Here is a 20,354-nt window from a genome sequence, read left to right as displayed (position 1 = left end):
GTCTTTGAAGTCCTTATGAAGACCTACAAATATTATTTAAAGTTTGGTTTAAAAGTCATTTGACTTCTGTCCTCACATAATCATGTTAGTTTCGAATTTGAAATTTTTGTTTTAGATATTTGTGAATACTCATCCTATAAAAGTAACAGCTATTCCACAATATATCTTTTATGCCTATAAATATACACGCGTTTATTATCTCAAGAATACTTCTCTATTTTTATTTTGTATACATGCATTTTAAAAAAATATATATTATAAATGTATAACAAAAATTAATATATTTAATTATAGTTTTTTGTCAATTAATTTTATAATATAGAGTATTAATCTGTACTTATCATTTACATTAATTTCCTTTCATCCGATTTCACTTAGTAGAGGTACAGATCTTGTATGTAGATAGGAGATATTGGTCAAACAATCAAAGTAACTTTAAGGATCATCACGAGTCACGACTTCAAGGACGTTTGGTGAAAGGAAGGGGACAGCTGTCCTCTACTGTTAACTTATTCTCGGAGATTGGAACATGTGTTTACTTATGTTATTATTACACATCAGCCAAGACCATGCAGATGTTCACACGTGGTGACATTTTTTAATGTATATCTCGAGACTTTAGTATAAAGGACGTTTTCATAGCTGGTTCGAAATTAAAGTGCCACGTGTCCCTTGTCACTTTGTAACGGTGTCCATTTTATACTTTTTGTAACAGTAATATCAATCAAATTCACAGATGTACAGATACATCGTAAATTAGTTGGGGGTTAGTCAGTAACAGTTAATAAAATAATTTGAAAGTTGGAAGAGTTATAATTTGAACTTCTAAAAAATTTAAGAAATAAAAATTATGACGATAAAATTAGCTGTCATATTTATCCCCACCAAGAATACTAACATGGTTAGAGACTAAAACATCGAAACATAGTTAGACTGGTGTGACTTGTGACAACAATAGTTGGACACGTTGCTAAAGCGGTTACAAAGTTTATGAGTGGTGTCCTTTGCTTATTCATCCTTAAATGAAAAACAAAAGAACTTAAACATGGAAGCTTCATCTGACTGACACCTGCTCTTCTTTTTGGCTTTTGGTCAGCTCAGTTCAGAGTTCTGAAAACACAAGTAACTTGTCACCGAACAGATTGAAAGATACAGAAACTAAAACATGGGTAAGAAACAATGTACCTTCCTTGTTTGATTTTAATGCTGCAAATTAATGATTGCTTTTGCATATATCTTGATCATAAGTTTATGGTTGTGTATCTTCTGCATGTGATGCAATGATAGATCTTTAGACTTCTTCATAAGTTGTTTCACTTTTTCTTGTTTGTTGAATTTTGTGATTAAAGTGTTTGTTGATGAGAGACTAGAGATGGATAGTGTTTCTAAAGCTTTGCACCTTGATTGATAGATATGATTCCATGAGATTCTGATATAAATTGTAAGTTGTACTGTGAATTGTTCAATTTCATGCACTTGCTCGAGTTTTTGTTAATTTAATTGTATTTTTTTACGATTTATGCTTTGATTTTAGTTGGAGGGGTGAAAAAATGATACCATGATCAATACATGATATAGCATGATATAGATCTTGAGTGTTTGTGTTTCTCATTAAGCCTCAAGGTTGGGAGAGTTGGTTGCTTGACATTGTATGGCGTAGTTCAAGTTCAGATCATACTGATTTGTGAAAAATTTGTGTGGAATTCGGATAAATGCTTGTATGTGGTCACTTGGCTTTATAATGGTTCTTTTGTCAGGATATGTGCTAGTGTGGTTGTTTTAAGTGTTGAAGTGAAAGAAAGAAACTTTTTACGTTGAAGGGGTGAGTCTAAGCGATGGGGGAAGTTCTGAAGTCAAGTGCATGAACAAAAGAATATATGGAGGATGTTTCTCATGAGGTTGCTGTTCCGTTGAGATTGAGCCATATAATTTGTGAAGAGTTTGATCTAATAGCTAGCATAGCAAGTCTATTCTCGGAGCCTAAGTTTATCAAATTGCCTTTTGTCGCTATTGCTAGTGAAAGTATTTGCTACAATTATAACAACCACAAGACTGGAATCTGTGCAAGGGCCAAATCTACTAGAGAAATGAAGGAAGAAGATACTCTTTTGAATGTTATGAAAGCGGAGATGCACAGTGCTAATATCTTGACTTCTAGTAATACAATCAAGAAGGAGAACAGTTACTCTCAATCTTTAGTCAGCTTAACTGATGGAATCTGTACTGAGCAATATGAAGATTTAAGGACGAATACCAAAACAGATGAACTAATTACCAGTGATATTAGGAAGAGTATTGGCAGTCCTCAGATCAGTGAGAAGCCTGATTTCTTGGATTCTGACAACAGCTCAGAAATTGTAGTTGATCTTGTTGTTGCCGTAAATGAGGATGTGGAACTGGGCGGGCCTAAGAAGAGACCATCTACTGTAAATCTCGAGGGTGTAAAAGAAAAGAAGATGAATACTTCTCTTGAAGATCTCGTTGTTGCTGTAAGTAGCGTGGATGTGGAAATTGATGGTCTTAATCAGAAAAGTGAAATTGGCGGGCTCAATCAGAAAAAAGCCACCGTACTTCTTGATGGCATAAAGGTAGAGAAGAACATGAGTACTGGGGACACTGCTGTTACAGTGAATAATGTGGATATGGAATCTGATGGTTCCAAGCAGATACTGTCAACCACCCATCCTTCAAATGTTCAAAAAAACACAAAGAAGTCTATAGGGAAGCCTAAGCTATTCAATTTTGTGCCTAACTGGGGACTCACATCTCTGCAAGGAGGAAGGTCTGAAATGGAAGATGCTGTTGTTGCTATACCGAACTTTCTTGAAATTCCAACTCCAGTGCTAACCTTAATTTCAAATGAGCTCAATCAAACTTTAAGTCATTCAACTGCTCATTTCTTTGGGGTTTATGATGGACATGGAGGCTCCCAGGTATACTTATCAAGAGTATACTTGACATCTGTTTAATGTTCAGTACTAGATTGTTCCTTTGTGCACTTCAAATTTCACAAGATCATGTCTATTCCCTCGTGTAAATACATGTTTAATTGCATCACTAATTAGTACCGCATTAAAATATTATATGTGGAAGTGAATATGCATGTAAGGAAATCACATGTAATTATATATGTTCCTTAACAAATGGTAACATTTATTCCAGGAATTAAATTATCTGTGGCTCATTTTGCTAGGTTGCTGATTACTGTCGGGATCGTATACATCTGGCTTTGGCTGAGGAGTTTGAACTTGTGAAAGAGCATTTACACATTGAAAGTGTTGCGAATAATTGGCAGGAGCAATTGGAGAATGCATTTTTGAGATGTTTCAGGAGAGTTGACATGGAGGTTGCAGGAGTAGATCCAGGCAATGCTAATGGAGAGGAACGTAATTTGGAACCTATCGCTTCTGATGCTGTTGGCTCTACAGCTGTTGTTACTTTAATTTGTTCAACCCATATAATGGTTGCCAATTGTGGTGACTCGAGGGCTGTTCTTTGTCGGGGGAAAGAATCTCTAGCGTTGTCATTAGATCATAAAGTAAGCCCTATGTTTTGGTTTTGATGTTTGACTACTACTTTAAAAATTTCACTCTATCGGAGGTTGACTTAAATTTAATTTGCAGCCTGGTCGACATGATGAGCGTAAAAGGATAGAAGCTGCAGGTGGCATGGTTATTTATTGGGACGAGTTGCGTGTTTCAGGCGTGCTTGCAATGTCAAGGTCCATTGGTAAGTGCATTTTAATCCTGTCCACAACTTAATGGGATCATGTATTCTGCACGTCTATGATATGAAGGTTAAATTCCCTGCAGTTAATAGATCATATACACAAGTCATAACCTCAGATGATATATAGTTACAATGGTAACTGCTAGGTGGTAACTGGTCGTTTACCATGCAAGCAAGTTCTGGATATAAAATAGAAACATCATCTCTGTTCCAAATTACTCATTGAATTCAATAGTTAGTTTGAATTGTTCAATTCGAAACCTAGAAATGATGCGATTCATATGATCTACAGAAATAAAAGAGAAAAATCTAAAATTGGGAGCAAACGAAGAAAGTTTGTGATAGTTTTTATTTTATTTGATAAAAAATCGAGTGAACATATATTTTTCTAATATGAAAATGAGTCCAGCTTAACTTCTATAAATCAAATAAAAGTATCTAAGGAGATATTTTTTGTAAAATGTTGAATTTCAAGATCATTAAAGGTAGGTGTCAGGATATACTGCAATGCCGCGCATTGCGAACATTTTGGTTTATATATTAGCATAAGCATAACACTGTAATACCAAAATTTGTGTTTCCTCTCCCCTCTGAAGATTCTATAGCAGAACAAAGGGGATAATAATGAACATATCAGTGGAATAAAAAGATATTTTGGATTTGTCTTCATGATGATCACTAATGTATACATCTGAAAAGTCCTAAATTACTATGATCAAGTTGCAAGTACTAACACTTGTTGTTCGCAGGTGATCGATATCTGGCACCTTATGTTATATCTGACCCTGAAATGATGTTTGTTCCCCGAACAAAAGAAGATGAGTGTCTGATCCTTGCCACTGATGGTCTGTGGGACGTGGTGAAGAACGAGGAGGCATGTGATCTGGCACGAAAGAGGATCCACCTTTGGCACAAAAGGAATGGCTCCATGCTAACTTCAAGCGGTGAAGTAAGTGGTTCTGCTGCTCAAGACGCTGCAAGCTTCCTCTCTCAACTTGCTCTTCAAAGGGGAAGCAAAGATAACATCTCCGTGATTGTCGTTGACCTGAAAGCTCAGAGAAAGTTCAAGAAGAAAACTGAACCGGCAAATGAGTAATCTTTTCTCTTGGTAGATAAAACATGAACTTCTAGTCACAGACATGTCTGTTTACAAAGTTAGGATTATCTTTCGCTCTTAATTGCATTTTATGCATGATTAACTAGTAACTACCTTTTAATATTATAGACACAAAAGTCTCCCATGAAGTGTCAACAAAGATGCTTCAGATTTGGAGAAAGTTAAATCAGTGGCTTGCTCTGATTGAGCACTTTTAAGCTTCTTCATCCCTACATTAAAGTGATAATTACGTGTATGCTGTGCATGTGAATTATGATTATCATGATCAATTTGGGTAGTCTTTTTAGGAGAAGCATACATTACCCTCATTGAAATCATATTACAACTTTCGAATCGTATTATTGCATCTCCGGTTAGCTGAATTGGCAATGACAGAACATGTGATTGCATACGGAGGCCGAAGAGATGATAATGACCGGTTTGGTGTGGGCTAGCTAGCTCAAGTGACAATAACAAATAATTGTGTGGGCCGTGGGGTTAGCTAGCTCAACAAATATGAGATTTCAAGTGACAATAACAAATAATTGTGTCGGGTTAGCTAGCTCAACAAATATGAGATTTTGTGTGTAGTCACGGGAAATGATAATGACTGTTCCGTGCCATTTAATTTTATACGTTTTTGTTTTTTTGTTACTTGACATGTATTTTAATATTTCTATATAGTGTAATTCTATAATTTATTTTTAAAATTTTCTTTTCTGAATAAAAGTTTAACATTCAAATTTTTATTCAAAAAAAGAAAATCTTATAGAACTATATTTTATAGAAGTATTAAAGTGCGTTTCGCGTTCCGTTTCCAATATATATAACTCAGGAGGATAGATGACTTATAAGATAGCGCGATAGTCACGAGATTGTGTGGATAATCACGACTCATTAGGTTAATATGAATATAAAAAGATGACATGGGTAGTATCCAGGGAGAGGGAGATTGCATGCGTGATAGTATGATTCGATCGGTTCGATCTTTATTATTATTAAAATTAAACGAATAGTATCGACAGAGATTGTATAAATGATATGATCTCAGTCGGTTGATACGAATATATTGAGATTACATGAATGGTATGATCTCGATTCGATACGAATATATTGAAATTGTATGAGTAGTATGATCCTCGATCGGTCAATTAGTACGAGATTAATGTAAGCATTTTGAGATTGCTTGAAGAGTATAATGTAATCTCGATCGATTGATGTGAATATGAGATTAATATGAATATATTAAGATTGCACGAGTAGTATAATCTTGATGGAATAATACGAATATGATATTATGATTTCTTATGGGCGTATTGTAAGTTGAGGATAAAAATTTAGCTCCGATATAAAAAGAGATTTTTTCATATAAAATAAAAACAAAAAGTTTCCGTAAAATATGTACTTTTTTAAAGTTTAGAGTCAAAGCCTGCCTGCTGCGCGTTTGTTCAACCAAACTATAATCATGCAAAGTAGAAAATGAACTTTGACAAATCAGAAAGTGCAGCACCAAACAATCTTAATGAACATTTGTACATAGTATAAGCCCACAATCATGAGAGCATATTCTTTTCTCGACAAAGGTCGAAGAATTGCAGTATTGGTTCATGTGATGTTTATATATTTATTCCTCTATTGTACATTCAAATTGAGAATTAATTACCAAACAGTGTCCCAACGATCAAAATGATTTTATTTGACGAATATTACTTTTTCTTATGATGAGGAAAGATATAAAGTTCAAAAATCAACTTGAATATGTGAGATAAAAACAAGTGATACACATAAAAAGTGGTCAGTGTACATAGCCGTTCGAGTGAGTTTAAAATAAGTGTTTATTGTTTAAAGTAAAAAAGTGAAGTAGAAGTTAGAAGCAAGTTAAGACTTATAAGTGATAAAAGTTGGGAAATAAGTAGAAGCCGTGAGACAAAAACTAGTAATTGTAGTTTTTTTAAGTACTTGTTGACTTCTTACATAAACGATACGAATAAGTGCTTCTAACTTATAATTGCAGAAACCGGCTTATAAGCCCGTGCCAAACACCCACATAATTCCCAGCTATACAAATTACAAACTACAAAAGACAGTAGAACCACCTGTGCTGGGCGTCCTACATACCTTTATAAATTATACTAGCTTATAGCCCGTGCAAGGCACGGGAGCTTTTTAATTATTTATAAACTTTTTAAATATATTTTAAATGGTGTGAAAAAATTTAATTTATAAATAATAAATTAAAATTGTATGTATCATGGTAAAGTATTAAATTCTTTCTATCAAATTTTAAATTATTTTAATTAGAATATGTGACGCCAACTCCTATCACATTATATTTATAAATGTATTTTATATTAGAATTATTATAATGTGATTTAAATATTTTTCTAAATTTTTTTATGGTTCGAGATTAAAATTGATAAACATAATTTGTTTTGAATTAAGAAGATGAATCATAAACATGCAATAAGATGGTAGAATTTGTTTCGGATTAAGAAAAGGTTTTTGTATTTGTTCCTCACATAAATCGGGCTTATTAATTTTAAAATATATTAGATAAAAATAATTTTGTGACGGTGCGATTTATATGATTCTACAAATAAAACTGGTAGAAAATATGTATTTTGGATTTAAAAAAATCATAAACACGTGAAAGACGGAATTTGTTTTGGATTTAGAAAAAGAATTAGAATTATAAACATGCAAGTATATATCAATTGTCTTATGGGACAGAAGTTAATTTTGTTTAAATCTAACAGTGCTTATTTGTTCAATATACGATCCGATGGATAAAATAATTTTGTGACGGTGCGATTTATACGATTCTACAATTAAAACTGGTAGAAAATATTTATTTTGGATTAAAAAAAATCATAAACACGTGAGAGACAGAATTTGTTTTGGATTCAGAAAAGAAATTACAAACATGCTAGTAGATATCAGTTTCCTTATAGAACAATATTTAATTTTGATCCAATCTAACGGTGCTTATTTGTTCAATATACGATCCAACGGATGATAAGCTTCTGGACCATAGGACCATGCGACCAAATTATCTCCCTTACGCTTATTATATATAAAGTATATAATAAGGGCTCAAAATATCGTAAAAAATGATAATCATACTTAATTAGTGAATATACGAAATATGAATTAATGAAAATTTAATTAACTAATCGGAGATTAATTGGATTATTAATTAAATTATCAGATTTTGAATCAGTTCAGAAAACTACAAATTAAAATTAATATCTAATTAATTATGAATAATCATCAAGTTTTACAATAATGATGTTGGAATTATAAAATTTTATTAATTTATCAAAATCATTAATAAATCAAGGTAAAATATATATTGTCGTTGAAGGACCAACAATGTGCAATTCAAATATTAACTTCCTATGAGTTAATTTATTGGATTTTAACTGCATCTGAATTGGGTAAAAACAATGATTTTTAATATTGTGCCTGAATCATATATCAGAATTAAATAAAATAAAATATAATATTAAATATTAGTATACTGCATCAAAATCAAAATCAAAATAATATAATGAACACAAGGTCTAGACAAAAAAAATATAATGAAATATAAAATAAGATTCTTATTTTGAAAATTTTCCGTTATTTCGTCTCTGCAAAAAATAAAGGAGAAGCCATGTTTGACATAAAAAACGTCTAATTTACACATCGTCGGTGGCAAGGTACCCCTCTCTTTCGTAACCCCTAAATAACTCCCCTCTCTCTCTAAAATCCTCCCCACTTTCTCTCTCTAAATCCTCATCTCATTCAGACCAGACTAGAATAAACACATACGACATTATTACATATTACAACTTTGCCACACCAAGATTTTCAGTTTGACCCTGCCCTTCATCATCATCAGGCAAGTCTTTAGTTCCCAACATAATACTATGTTTATGTTTGTTTGCAAGTGTTGTAATTTTAATCATGTCCTGTTTTTTAATGTTGTTTATATAAAGTTTCAAACTTTATGATTGATTTATCTTTAGTATGTGTTGATTTTAGCCACTGAATTATAAAGTTTTAATCTTTAGCTTCTGGGGATCTGTTAGATATGTGTGTGTTTGTGTGTGTTAGTTGGGTTTTGTACTTCTGTATTGTTGTTGATCATTTATAATGTAATAGAAGTTTGTTAGAAAATTAGGCATGATTGATAGTTAACACTTATGATTCCTGATTGTTTATCTCTATGACTATCTTCACTTGTATAAATGTGCCTTATATTGGAAATCGAATTAAGAATCCAGTTAGGCCCGATGTCACGTTTGTTATTGGTTTTAGACTCGTAACTAGAATCACCGGCTTCCCTATTTGTTACTTGGTACCCGTACATAATTTCTTTTGAAATAAGCATAGATCTCTTGCGTTGGACCTATGATCTGAATTTTTCAAGCTATTAAACCTAACACTCTGTTACACAAATAAAGTGCCGTTAGGAAATAAACAAAATTTGAAGGTATCTTATGATCAATGTAAAACCTTTAGGTTTGGTAGAGGTTTCTTTTTTGGTGACATATAATGATATTATAGTGTTAAACTTGATGGCATTGTGTCATCATAGTGGATGATGCAAATACAATTGGTAAGTGAAGTTCTCTTTTGTAGAAGGGGGAGTAATTTGTTTGTATATTTAACAAAGCAATTTGGGTGTTTGTTATTATCAACTTGGAGTAGTAAATTAGACTAGCCAAAAGATGTCAGGAGTATTACATGCTTAAACGCTCCTCTATTAATTTTAAGCAGGAGGTTGGAAGTTAGCAGCATAATCAAGGATTGCCCTACTGGAGTTTTGAGCCCTAGACTTGTACATATGGATCAGAGTAAAGTACTTCAATTCCAATTCTTTTTCACCTAGATAGCTTCATTTCCAGTCTTGAAATCAGATTGTCTCATGTTCTGCAAACTTTCTTTTGTCATTATTGTTCATTCTTTACATGCTTCCTTTAGCAGTCTTTCGACGAGTTTATTAGGTATCACAATATTGAACATAAGAAGCCAGAGCTGTACTACTAACCGAATTTTTTTAGCACATCTTTATTGCATATTCCACCTGTTTGGGACACCCTTTCAGCTATTATATGTAGTGAAGCCAAACAAAAAACGTCGTAGATGGTGATGATAGATATTTAAACCAGCATTGATGTTTAGAGATGCAAGCTACCTGAGCATGCTCAGTACCCTTTTTTTTATTTAACCAGATTTAATAGTCATGACAGAAGGTTTTAACTTTTAATGATCATAATCTATAGATAGCAAATTGTGCTTATAGCTGCATCTGTTGTGTGCATTGTGTACCATGAGTTGTGATATCTTTCTTAAAAGTGTGTGGATCGTCTGGCTAAGTGGTAAAGGCATAATAAGTATTTTGGATTAGTTTTTTGTTCAGTGCCAATTTTGATAATAGTAAGTGTCCAAGATGTACTAGTTACTCAACTGTGATGTCCGAGAAGTCGAGGGGATTATAAAGATTTTAATGAGATACTGTAAGGGGGCAATAATAAGTTAAAAATTAATTACTTACTTTTTCTCTATCTACTCCAACTGCTTCACCTTCTCCTACCTAAAATCTCTTCCTGTTCATCCCAGTCTCTATCTTGATTTCATGGATTCGTCGTAATTATTGCCGGAAGATATGTTGAATATAATTTGAAGTCGATGAACCTGGTCTCAAATTGGGATTGGGTGTGGCAGTTAAATGCTCAGAAATAAAGGAAGAGAGTATAGTTACTATAGTATCAAACATAAGCATGGTGCCTATTGGTTTTATATTCTCGTGGCAACGATGCGGTAGTTAGGTGGTGGAGAAGAAAGGCTGAGGGTGAGTGTGAAATTGCTGGTGGTGTGATGCGTAAGTGTATGTTTGGCGGTGAAGACATAAAAGAGGTTCTTGAATCTTTACATGGTGAAACAAAATATGGTAGTATATGGAAAAAAAAGTGATCAAGGCCATCACCCCCAGAATCAAAATTAAGTTATTGCATTAGGGATTTGCTCTCGTTGTTCTGTTACAGCTTGAACTAGTCCATAGAGCCAGTCCATGAATAGCTTTATATAGCTAATGCTGTCTTGCACATGATATTGTTGGTCCATAGTATGTTGTCAGTGTCTATATTCAACCTGTTCTGTTGGATAAGCTGCTATACATTTCGTGGCTTGTAGTTTATTGCTCGATATATTTATGATTATCAGCATGTAAAATGTGATCCTGTTGACTCTAAATTGTATCATTCTGCTCTTGCAGGTGCTTCACATGAGGAGGGAGAGAGTTTAAAAAAGGGAGTTGAATTGGGAAAATCATCTTCAGATAAACATATTGATCTGTTGAGGCCAACTGCTCGCTACTATTCAATGTTTAAAGGTACTTATTTTAGGTTTTGTTTTGTAGTGACGGGATCTGTAGTTCAACTCAAATTGTTTGGCATGACTAACTGAACCTTATTTATGTAGAGCTGAGATTTTTGTTGTGTTAATATTATTACATAATTCACCAAATTGCGACTATCAATGAGTTATTGTAGGTTTGCACCCATTGTTTCTATATGATTTGATAGTATATTGCACTATTAATGTTTTTGTTTCATCTTCCAAATACTCTCTCTCTCTCTCTCTCTCTCTCTGCTTTTTTTTTTTGTGGGAGTATTATGAATGATGATTTCAAACCCTGTATTGCACAACTAAATTTGCACACGTAGTGGTCTCCATGCTCTAATCGAAGTTCTTCTGTGTTCTGCCACGAATGGTATTAATTTACATTTTCATTGCTTTCCCCGTCTAATGTTTCAGTTCTTGGACCAAGTAGTGTGGCATTCCTTGTATTCTTCTATCAACATTGGTGCTACCCTGCACCTTTCTTTTGCTGTGAAATTTTAAACCTTATCATAAATCGGATTGGGTGAAACTTTCTCGATATGGAATCCCATCTTAAATTGGCCTTTCACACCCCAATTTCCTAATAATGGCACCACATGACCACAATGTAACATTTGTAAAAACTGTAAGACTAAAGTAATTGTAATGCTATAAAACACCCAGTTTATGGGAAACAATGATTACATAAATCATTTCTACTCCAGTGTTCTGGTGCACAACGAGATTATATGAATTTGTTGTATGTACTTCTAGTATAACCCTATCACTCTATGCATTGGCAATTGGTGATACAGGGCAATCAGTACATAATGTAGACCGCGAAAAGGGAAGGTATTCACTTGTAAAGGATGCGGATGACTATCAACAAGGACTCTATGACAAACCACTCCCTTGCTTTGGCTGTGGAATCGGATGGTTCTCGTGAGTATAGTTCAGTTTTTTTCCCTTATATTTTGAAATTTTGGTCAGTTTAATATTATGGCTGTATATTCTTTCAGTTTTCTTTTGGGATTTGCTTTCCCATTAATGTGGTATTACGCCACGATTCTGTATTTTGGTAACTATTACCGTAGAGACCCTAGAGAACGGGCTGGTCTTGCTGCTTCTGCAATTGCTGTATGTTGTGTATTATTTTCATAAACCTATCTATTTTCATTAAAGAAAGCAAATCTATATTTTTTTAGTGTAGTAACATATAGGGGTTGATTGTTGCAGGCAATGGCATGTACAGTTACGCTGTTGATCGTATTGGTGGTAATGCTACTATTTTAGCATCAACCTCGAGATTTTATGGACGCAACTCATCTATTCTCTCTTTATACAACATGACATGTAATGTCCCAGCATCAGGAACAATAATTTGTCAGCAAAGGTATCTTCTTATTCCTCCGAAAGTGTTGAAAGTTGAGCGCATATATGTAGTGACATAGAGAAAAGCATTCCGTGTTGCAAGTGTACATGAAATTTGTATGGACAAACTTGTGCAAGGGAGCCAGAGATGCTGTCAAATATCCCTTTTATCCACCATATAAATGATAGACATTTCGCTTACCCCTGATTTGTTACAAGAGCTGTATGAAGTAATTACACTGTTGCAGTCCCAAGGGGAATACATAATATTGAAGTGGTATCAGGTAATAACGTTAAGAGTTAAGAATTTGTTAAATGCGTCCATTTGTGCAAGCAACCTGTGTCAAATTTTTTGTTCAATTGTGAAAGCGGGCACAAATTCTGTGACCGTTTGACTAATCTTATTTTCAGAAATAAAGATTTATATATGAAGAAACATATATAGAATTGTATTTTCTGAAGAAATAAGTTCTTAACTTTTTGCTAAATAACGAATATAAGATACCTCCTTAACATGTATATATATAAAAAAAAGGATATAAGTGTGCATATTTTATAAAGATAAGTCTTTAAATTTGAAAAGCTTGTCTAAACAGGTCCTCTGTCAGCTAACAAGCAGCACCACCCAAATAATTATTTGATAATGATAATAGTATCAAAATATTTAAGAACCTACGTATTCTAAATTTTATTTCAATTATCTTTTCTAATGATGTGATAACAAAATGATTGAATTTAGTTGGGTGGTTTATGTTACTTAAAAAAAAATTATTGCTGTCGCCGAAAAAGAAATGGGAAGCAATTTGTGAGGAATATAACATTTTTCTTCCTTCAAACTTGTTTGATTATATATCGGTCGTTCAATGTTACCAACATTTTCCGGATTACATTCAACAACTCAAGCAGAGAATAAGCACACAAGAGACCAGAATTAACGCATCAAATATGATCCATTAACTGAATGATAAAGCCATATTTGTATCAAGCCAGAATCCGATGATGGTCTGCAGTCTTCAGGGGATGTGGTATCATCTGATGGTGAGTGTTCCTGCAAAACAATGCAAAAGGGGGGTGTTGGCCGATTTGCACCTCCGGCGTGACCATCAGAATACTTTTCTAGAGAGTATATGTGAGCTAGTGTTCTGAGCGTACCTGGTTTCTGCCTTGCCCTCTCTATTTATACCCTCAGGAGTCATGGTGTCTCATGCTTGACTTTCTGGGAATAGGAACGTGCCCCCCCCAGGGCGGGTGTCGACAGCGGGTCTTTATGCATGGCGGGTGTCGACAGCGGGTCTTTATGCATTGCTTCCTGCTCGCAGGTGAGAAGTTTGCTGGGCGGGCGTTATCATCGACAGGTTACCCGCAGTCAATGCAGTTGGTCTTCTGCCCTTTTGAGAGGTCCTTATCATTGCCCCCCTGCTTCTTTGCATCGGTCGTCTGGACGATGCGGGGAAGCATATAATGAAGTTAGTCCCTTTGTTGTGTTCGCCGCGGAGTTTTGCTCTATTTCACTGGGTCTCAAGACTGCGGATTCGGGAGCAGGTAAAAGCGTTGGCGGGTGACTTGCAGGGGTAGGACATCCGTTGTTCAGGGAGGCCCCTTGTAAAACTCGACGGCAACTACTTTGTCAATGATAGAAATCTACTTAACTTATATGCGTAAAACTAAACTGTCCAAGTTGATGATGTGCCTACCATGTGACATTGACATAGCGGGGGCAAGAGACAAAGAAGTTAAGAATTTGAAGACAAGGATACAACTAGTATGTCAGATAATAATAATGTACCGAACTAATATACCCTTGAACACAGTCAAGTTACTGATCAGCATTCCAGGCTCAAGTGAAGAGCATATCGGGTGAGAAAAATATATATCGAACATTATATAGGAATATTTAATGTGATAAAACTAATATAGATACATGGTAGGTGTGTAATATGGCATTATATAGGAATATTTAATATGATGTTGACCAGAACTAATATATATTGTAATAGTAAAAAGCATTGCGGAGCCGGGTAAAAGACCTGGAGGCGGGTACTATCATTGCCCCCCACTCCTTCAACTTACTTTAGCGAGTTGAAGGAGTATAAGATATTTATGATGTGTTTTAGGGTTTTTCTTTTTCATGAATACCGTGAAAAGGGTATGCGTGACTTGATCGTTTAATTTTCTTTATTCTTTGCAAATCTTACAATAATAAAAAGCATATACATATACTGTTATCGAGAGTATTGTTTCTGTTGGTGTGAAATACTTGTTGTAATGTGACCTCTGTTGCTGAAAGGCACGTGCCTTTAGATGTGCACACCATGTCTCCGGGTGGCGGACGCAATTCTTGTAATCCATTATTTAAAAGGGTACTATCATTGTCCCCCCTGCTTCTTTAAATTTACTCTAGTGATTCGAGGAAGCAATGAAATCTGTACTTGATAACTTTTCGTGAGCAATAAAGGTGGACCGTCATGAGGATCCCTTTGACTTGAAATGATTACTTACGTGTTGATGATGATGTGTCTGAGTTTTCGACGATTTCCTAAAAAGTTGTGTTTTGAATAGGAGAGTAGGTTTCATCCCAATTTCATATATGCTTTTGTTTGTTGTCGTTGCTCCCCCTACTCTAAGTTGTATTTATTTTTCTCTCTTTTGTAATTTTCACATATTAAATGTGAGTTTCATGGAAGTAATAGGAAGTGTATGTCTGTGTTATCTCTGTGCCCCCCAACAATTATTGACAATTCTCCAATAATTGTTGACAGGTTGAGATCCGTCAACAATTACGTGGGTTAAAAGAGCTTGTTTTTATTATATCTAGTGGCCCATTAAATGGTGACGGGTGGCCATCCGTCCACAATTACTTAGATTATGTTAGCTTGTTTTTCATTTGATGCCCCCCGGTAAAAGGTGACAAGGTGAGATATGGTTTTGTGATAACATTGCAACTTGTTGTCTATGGATGATCACCCGTTGTGTGTTAAAGTAGCAACTTGTTGTCTGCGGGTAGTCAGCCTGTTTTGTGATAAAACAGCAACTTGTTGTCTGCGGGTAGTCAGCTCATTTTTATGATAAAATTACAACTTGTTGTCTGCGGGTAGTCAGCCCGTTTTTGTGGTAGAATACAACTTGTTGTCTGCGGGTAGTCAGCCCGTTTTTGTGGTAGAATACAACTTGTTGTCTGCGGGTAGTCGACCCGTTTTTGTGGTAGAATACAACTTGTTGTCTGCGGGTAGTCAGCCCGTTTTTTGTGATAGAATTGTGACATTTTCCCAGTTTTGGAGGATCTGCATGTACTACGTCTTTGATTCCATTTTCGTAAAGTGAATGACTTGTTGATGGCATTGATCTTGCTTTTGTTGTCCATCTCGTGAAGAATGATAGCTAGTCTTTCATCAAAGTAATGCCCTGCACTTGTAAGCAAGTCACTAAAGTAGTAATCAGGTTAGAGCTAGCTCAGATGCATGTAGGAATTGAGCTGGCAATTCTTTTTGCAAAACTTGTCTTCTAGTCCTTTGCATTATAGGAAATATATCATTGTAGAGGTATAATGTATGTCGCAGAACTATTCCGCATGTTATTTGCAGGATAATAAAAAAAATCAAGCTCTGTCAGGGAAGTAAAAATAATCCATCTCAAATTTCTTCCAAGTTTATGACGAAGTAATCATAGTGAATGAGTCGAAGTTCTAAGCATTAACACAAACAAAATATGCATAAATATGGTTGCAATAGTATGTGCATCACAGTTAAATATGTTCACGACAAACAAATATAAATGTATAGAAGAGTAGACTGCCGCATAGTTTGCCCTATAGTCTACATGGGATATCGAAACCTATTTGTTACATGATGCAGGAGAAAATAATATTTGTGCAACTATTGGCAAGTAACTAAAAATTGCAAGCTAGAATGATAACAGGCCTTTTCGATTAATGTTCACGGTATACATGCTGCAGTTGTAATAATATTGAACCAATGTTGCGATTAGAGTGAGCAAGCAAGGTGTGCCAGAGTAGCAGCGAGAGTATTTGCACATAAGTAAACATGTTGTCGGCCAAGTTGATATAACAAGAAACACGTCACATGTAACAGTAGGCGAGCACCTGGTATTGGGATGTTTAGATCATTTGCTAGGAAAAGAGTGATCTGACCTGATATATTTTTATCGAGATTTTAGCCCTCCGATTTGCACAATATTGTCTTCATACTTGAGTTTGACTAGGAATATATATTACTGAATAGGCAATAGAGAAGTGCAAGAGCCGTGCCTTTCGAGATCAGGAGGTTATTCCTTTTTTATTGTTTGGCTTTCACTACTAACAGAATATTCTGAATTTTGAGAAAGCAATAAGCCAAACACTGTGAAGTAGCAATCTGGCCAAGGTTGACCCAAATGCCTCATAAAACTGAATTAAGTACTCTGGAGCTCATGGGACTGGGGAGGCTAAGGCTCGACAGGCTTTTCTTTATTTTTTCTCTTTTGCTAAGAGCTAAAATTGAACACTCAGTTACCTCTTCGTTTTGCCTTCAGTAATATGTTTCTGCAGCCACTTCAAACATTTGAAATAAAGCAAAACATAGGCAAAATAGATGTCATACAATTATTAAGAATTTAGTTGGACTTGAAAAAGTAGTTAAAAATATTTAAATGCGTTGAAGATGAATGCCTGCAAGAGTACAGAATATTGTTATTGTGGTAAAAGGTTGGATCCAGGAAGCTTGCGACCCACGACAGAGCTTCAAATCATATCAAGTCAGTATACTACATTTCTCATAAAAAAGAAATAGATAAGTCCGCAAGACTCGGTACCAAACTAAGTATAAGTTAGCTAACATGAAAGCCTCTGGAACCATGTTGAGTGGTGGACTGCCAATAATATTGTCCTAAGTGCAACAAACATGTATCAGTAAAAAGAGCTCTAGGAAACATATGTGTTCACTTATTTTTTACTATAGACTGTAGTTTGCATCTTTCTAATGGAGTGTATAAGAAGCTCTTGCGTTTGCTTGTCATCATAGCCAAAAAGGTACAGAGAACTTGTGTATTTTTGCACGAGCATTCTAATACTATTTGCAATGTTAGAAATAATTTAGAAGGAAATATGTTGCATATGATAATCGCATACTGAAGGGACAAACTTATAAGCACGCATGATTAATTTTTTGGTAGTTAAAGACATAGAAAAACCATACCTGCAAGAGTAAAGAAGAGTCTTGTAGCTAGTACCAGGAGATTATAGAATTCATCTCGAATTTATTGCAGGAGCATATATTGGACAAATACTACTTTAAGTGTGATGTGCACAATTAGCAGTAAGAGTATTCACAAAAAGATATACAGTCTGGCACATTAATTTAGCGAGAGCAAGTATAGCACCTGAGTTGGTGTAGCGGTATTTGTATTCTGCTGTAGATATGAATTTTTATATGAGAACTCTGCTAATCACATGTAACTAAGGTTAATGCAAGAGTTGATGTTTTGATCTAGTTAAAAGAACTGTCAAAATTCTCATTTCCTATTTAGAGTATCGGTTGTTTAAAAACATTGAAGCATGCCGGGCTGATTCTGAGCAATTAAAACACTTTATAAAGGGATATTTTAGCAGACTATAGTATATCTTATTTATTTGCAGAGGATAGAGTGACCTGGTAATCTCTCGACGAGACTTGAGTCCTCAAATTTGCACGATGTCATTATCAACCTTGTATCAGGCTTAATGCATGTTGCTCCGCTTATTTAGAATACCCGATGGATTGTTTGGTTCCAGACATAAAGCTCATGTGGTGCTCTTCTTCTTTTTCTTTTTAGAAAATCTGAGCTGTCCGAGGTGCATAGCGGGAAATTCTAAGCTATCTGCCGTGATCGACTGGCTTTGAGGCTGCAAGTGTCGTTTGTCACAAGGCAGAAACAAAATAGAAATATGCAGATAAGCAGCTTCAGACGTTATTTCATATATTAACAAAATCGTACAGCATATATAATAAATCTGTTTTCTAGAAGCTCAGCTGAAGAGCTAACAAGCATGCTGAACAGGTCAAATTAGACGCGTACAATCTCTAGGTACAACAGATCATTAGATTTCAATATTTCATAAACAAATAAATCAGAGAGTGAGGTTGAACTTCCTGATTAAGCTACCGAGTTGACTCGTCGGGTGCCTCGTTGAATTCGCTCTCACGCCGGGTTGACTCACTGAGTCAAAACGGAGTTGCCGGGTTGGAGCCTTAATTGAACCTGGGCACCAACTTTTTTGCCCGAATCTGTTACAAAGTTTCGACAAGAGCCTCCAAACTGAATCTGCTATGTTTCCATACCTGGGCTCGTTTGATTTTGACAGTAGATTGAGTAGATCATGGGCTAGTTGTAAGTTGACTTGATTTTTATCAGATCCAAAGCTTTGTGGTTATGCCATCTTTCCTAACAGATCCATCTCTTTTCTGGTGTTCCCGGAACAGATCTCAACCTTTCAGACGCTTTGTAGCTCAGGGAAAAGGTTAGGGGAGGAACTTCCTCGAATCCACCCCCTTCCTGGCGCGCCAATGATAAAGCCATATTTGTATCAAGCCAGAATCCGATGATGGTCTGCAGTCTTCAGGGGATGTGGTATCATCTGATGGTGAGTGTTCCTGCAAAACAATGCAAAAGGGGGGTGTTGGCCGATTTGCACCTCCGGCGTGACCATCAGAATACTTTTCTAGAGAGTATATGTGAGCTAGTGTTCTGAGCGTACCTGGTTTCTGCCTTGCCCTCTCTATTTATACCCTCAGGAGTCATGGTGTCTCATGCTTGACTTTCTGGGAATAGGAACGTGCCCCCCCAGGGCGGGTGTCGACAGCGGGTCTTTATGCATGGCGGGTGTCGACAGCGGGTCTTTATGCATTGCTTCCTGCTCGCAGGTGAGAAGTTTGCTGGGCGGGCGTTATCATCGACAGGTTACCCGCAGTCAATGCAGTTGGTCTTCTGCCCTTTTGAGAGGTCCTTATCACTGAATTTTCTCGAAATGATTTCGTAGAGTTGTGTATCCCTTGTTAACTCCTGTCTAGTTCTGCAGTTTCTGCTTACATGTTACAGTTCAAACATTTTCCAGAATTTTTAAAATTAATCAAATGCAGGAAGATGAGTGTGACTGGATAGTCTAATGATTGATCATATACAGTATCAGTTTCAAAAAAACGTGGATACTCAAAGTCTGGTACTCCTTCCATCCCGGTCAATAGTATACATTCTGCGATGGGGACGCGGCACGGATTTTAATGTTTCAATATAATATAGTTTTGTAAATTATTTTTAAGATTTTTCTTTTTTTTGTATAAGAGTACAACATTTATATTTTTATACAATAAAGAATAAATTGAAAAATAAGTTGTAGAATAATATTTTATAAGAGTCTTAAAAAGCGTGTCAAGCAGTGGAAAAAAACATACTCCCTCCGTCCCTCTGAAATGTATACATATGGATTGGACACGGAGACTAAGAAAAGTGTATAAAGTAATGTAAAGTAAGAAGAAAGAGAAGGAAAAGTGGGTAAGATAGTGGAACCCATCAATATATAATTGATAGATTTGGAAAAGTAGTTGAAAGTAGTGGGTGAGTGAGTGTTTTATATAATAAAAATTTACTATTTTGGGAAAGTTTTGAAATGTATAGAATTGAATGAGATATTTTAAAAAAAAGTGAATACAATTAAATGGGACGGAAGGAGTATACAATTAGAGAGTAAGAATGAAGATAATTAAAAGATTTAACATCACATCAACTTGTTTAGGTTTTAGATATTGTCACATCTCACTGA

At 35.3% G+C, this 20,354-nt stretch overlaps 2 protein-coding genes across 4 annotated transcripts; both read left to right on the top strand.

The window, feature by feature from the left end:
• The first annotated feature begins 1,010 nt into the window (after positions 1 to 1,010).
• Positions 1,011 to 5,046, top strand: LOC108215250 (protein phosphatase 2C 50). Of its 3 annotated transcripts, none has more exons than XM_017387663.2 (5): positions 1,011 to 1,169; positions 1,758 to 2,933; positions 3,194 to 3,538; positions 3,624 to 3,729; positions 4,479 to 5,046. In XM_017387663.2, the coding sequence occupies exons 2-5, from the start codon at positions 1,878 to 1,880 to the stop codon at positions 4,823 to 4,825; spliced, it is 1,854 nt and encodes a 617-aa protein (XP_017243152.1). In that variant the 5' UTR covers positions 1,011 to 1,169; positions 1,758 to 1,877; the 3' UTR covers positions 4,826 to 5,046. The 3 variants fall into 3 exon arrangements, with proteins under 3 accessions (XP_017243152.1, XP_017243153.1, XP_063945681.1); XM_017387664.2 differs by lacking the exon at positions 1,011 to 1,169 and adding an exon at positions 1,179 to 1,441; XM_064089611.1 differs by lacking the exon at positions 1,011 to 1,169 and having other exon boundaries at positions 1,179 to 2,933.
• A 3,456-nt stretch (positions 5,047 to 8,502) lies between these two features.
• On the top strand, positions 8,503 to 12,881 carry LOC108214710 (uncharacterized). The gene is made up of 6 exons (XM_017386865.2): positions 8,503 to 8,708; positions 9,590 to 9,666; positions 11,088 to 11,204; positions 12,010 to 12,136; positions 12,214 to 12,331; positions 12,431 to 12,881. Exons 2-6 carry the CDS (start codon positions 9,657 to 9,659, stop codon positions 12,485 to 12,487), a joined length of 429 nt encoding a protein of 142 aa, XP_017242354.1. The 5' UTR covers positions 8,503 to 8,708; positions 9,590 to 9,656; the 3' UTR covers positions 12,488 to 12,881.
• The last annotated feature ends 7,473 nt before the right edge of the window (positions 12,882 to 20,354 follow it).

This window comes from Daucus carota, chromosome 3, assembly GCF_001625215.2.
Source record: "Daucus carota subsp. sativus chromosome 3, DH1 v3.0, whole genome shotgun sequence".
NCBI lineage: Eukaryota > Viridiplantae > Streptophyta > Magnoliopsida > Apiales > Apiaceae > Daucus > Daucus carota.
The sequence above is the reverse complement of the archived record's forward strand: the minus strand, read 5'-3'. Positions and strand labels throughout refer to the sequence as shown.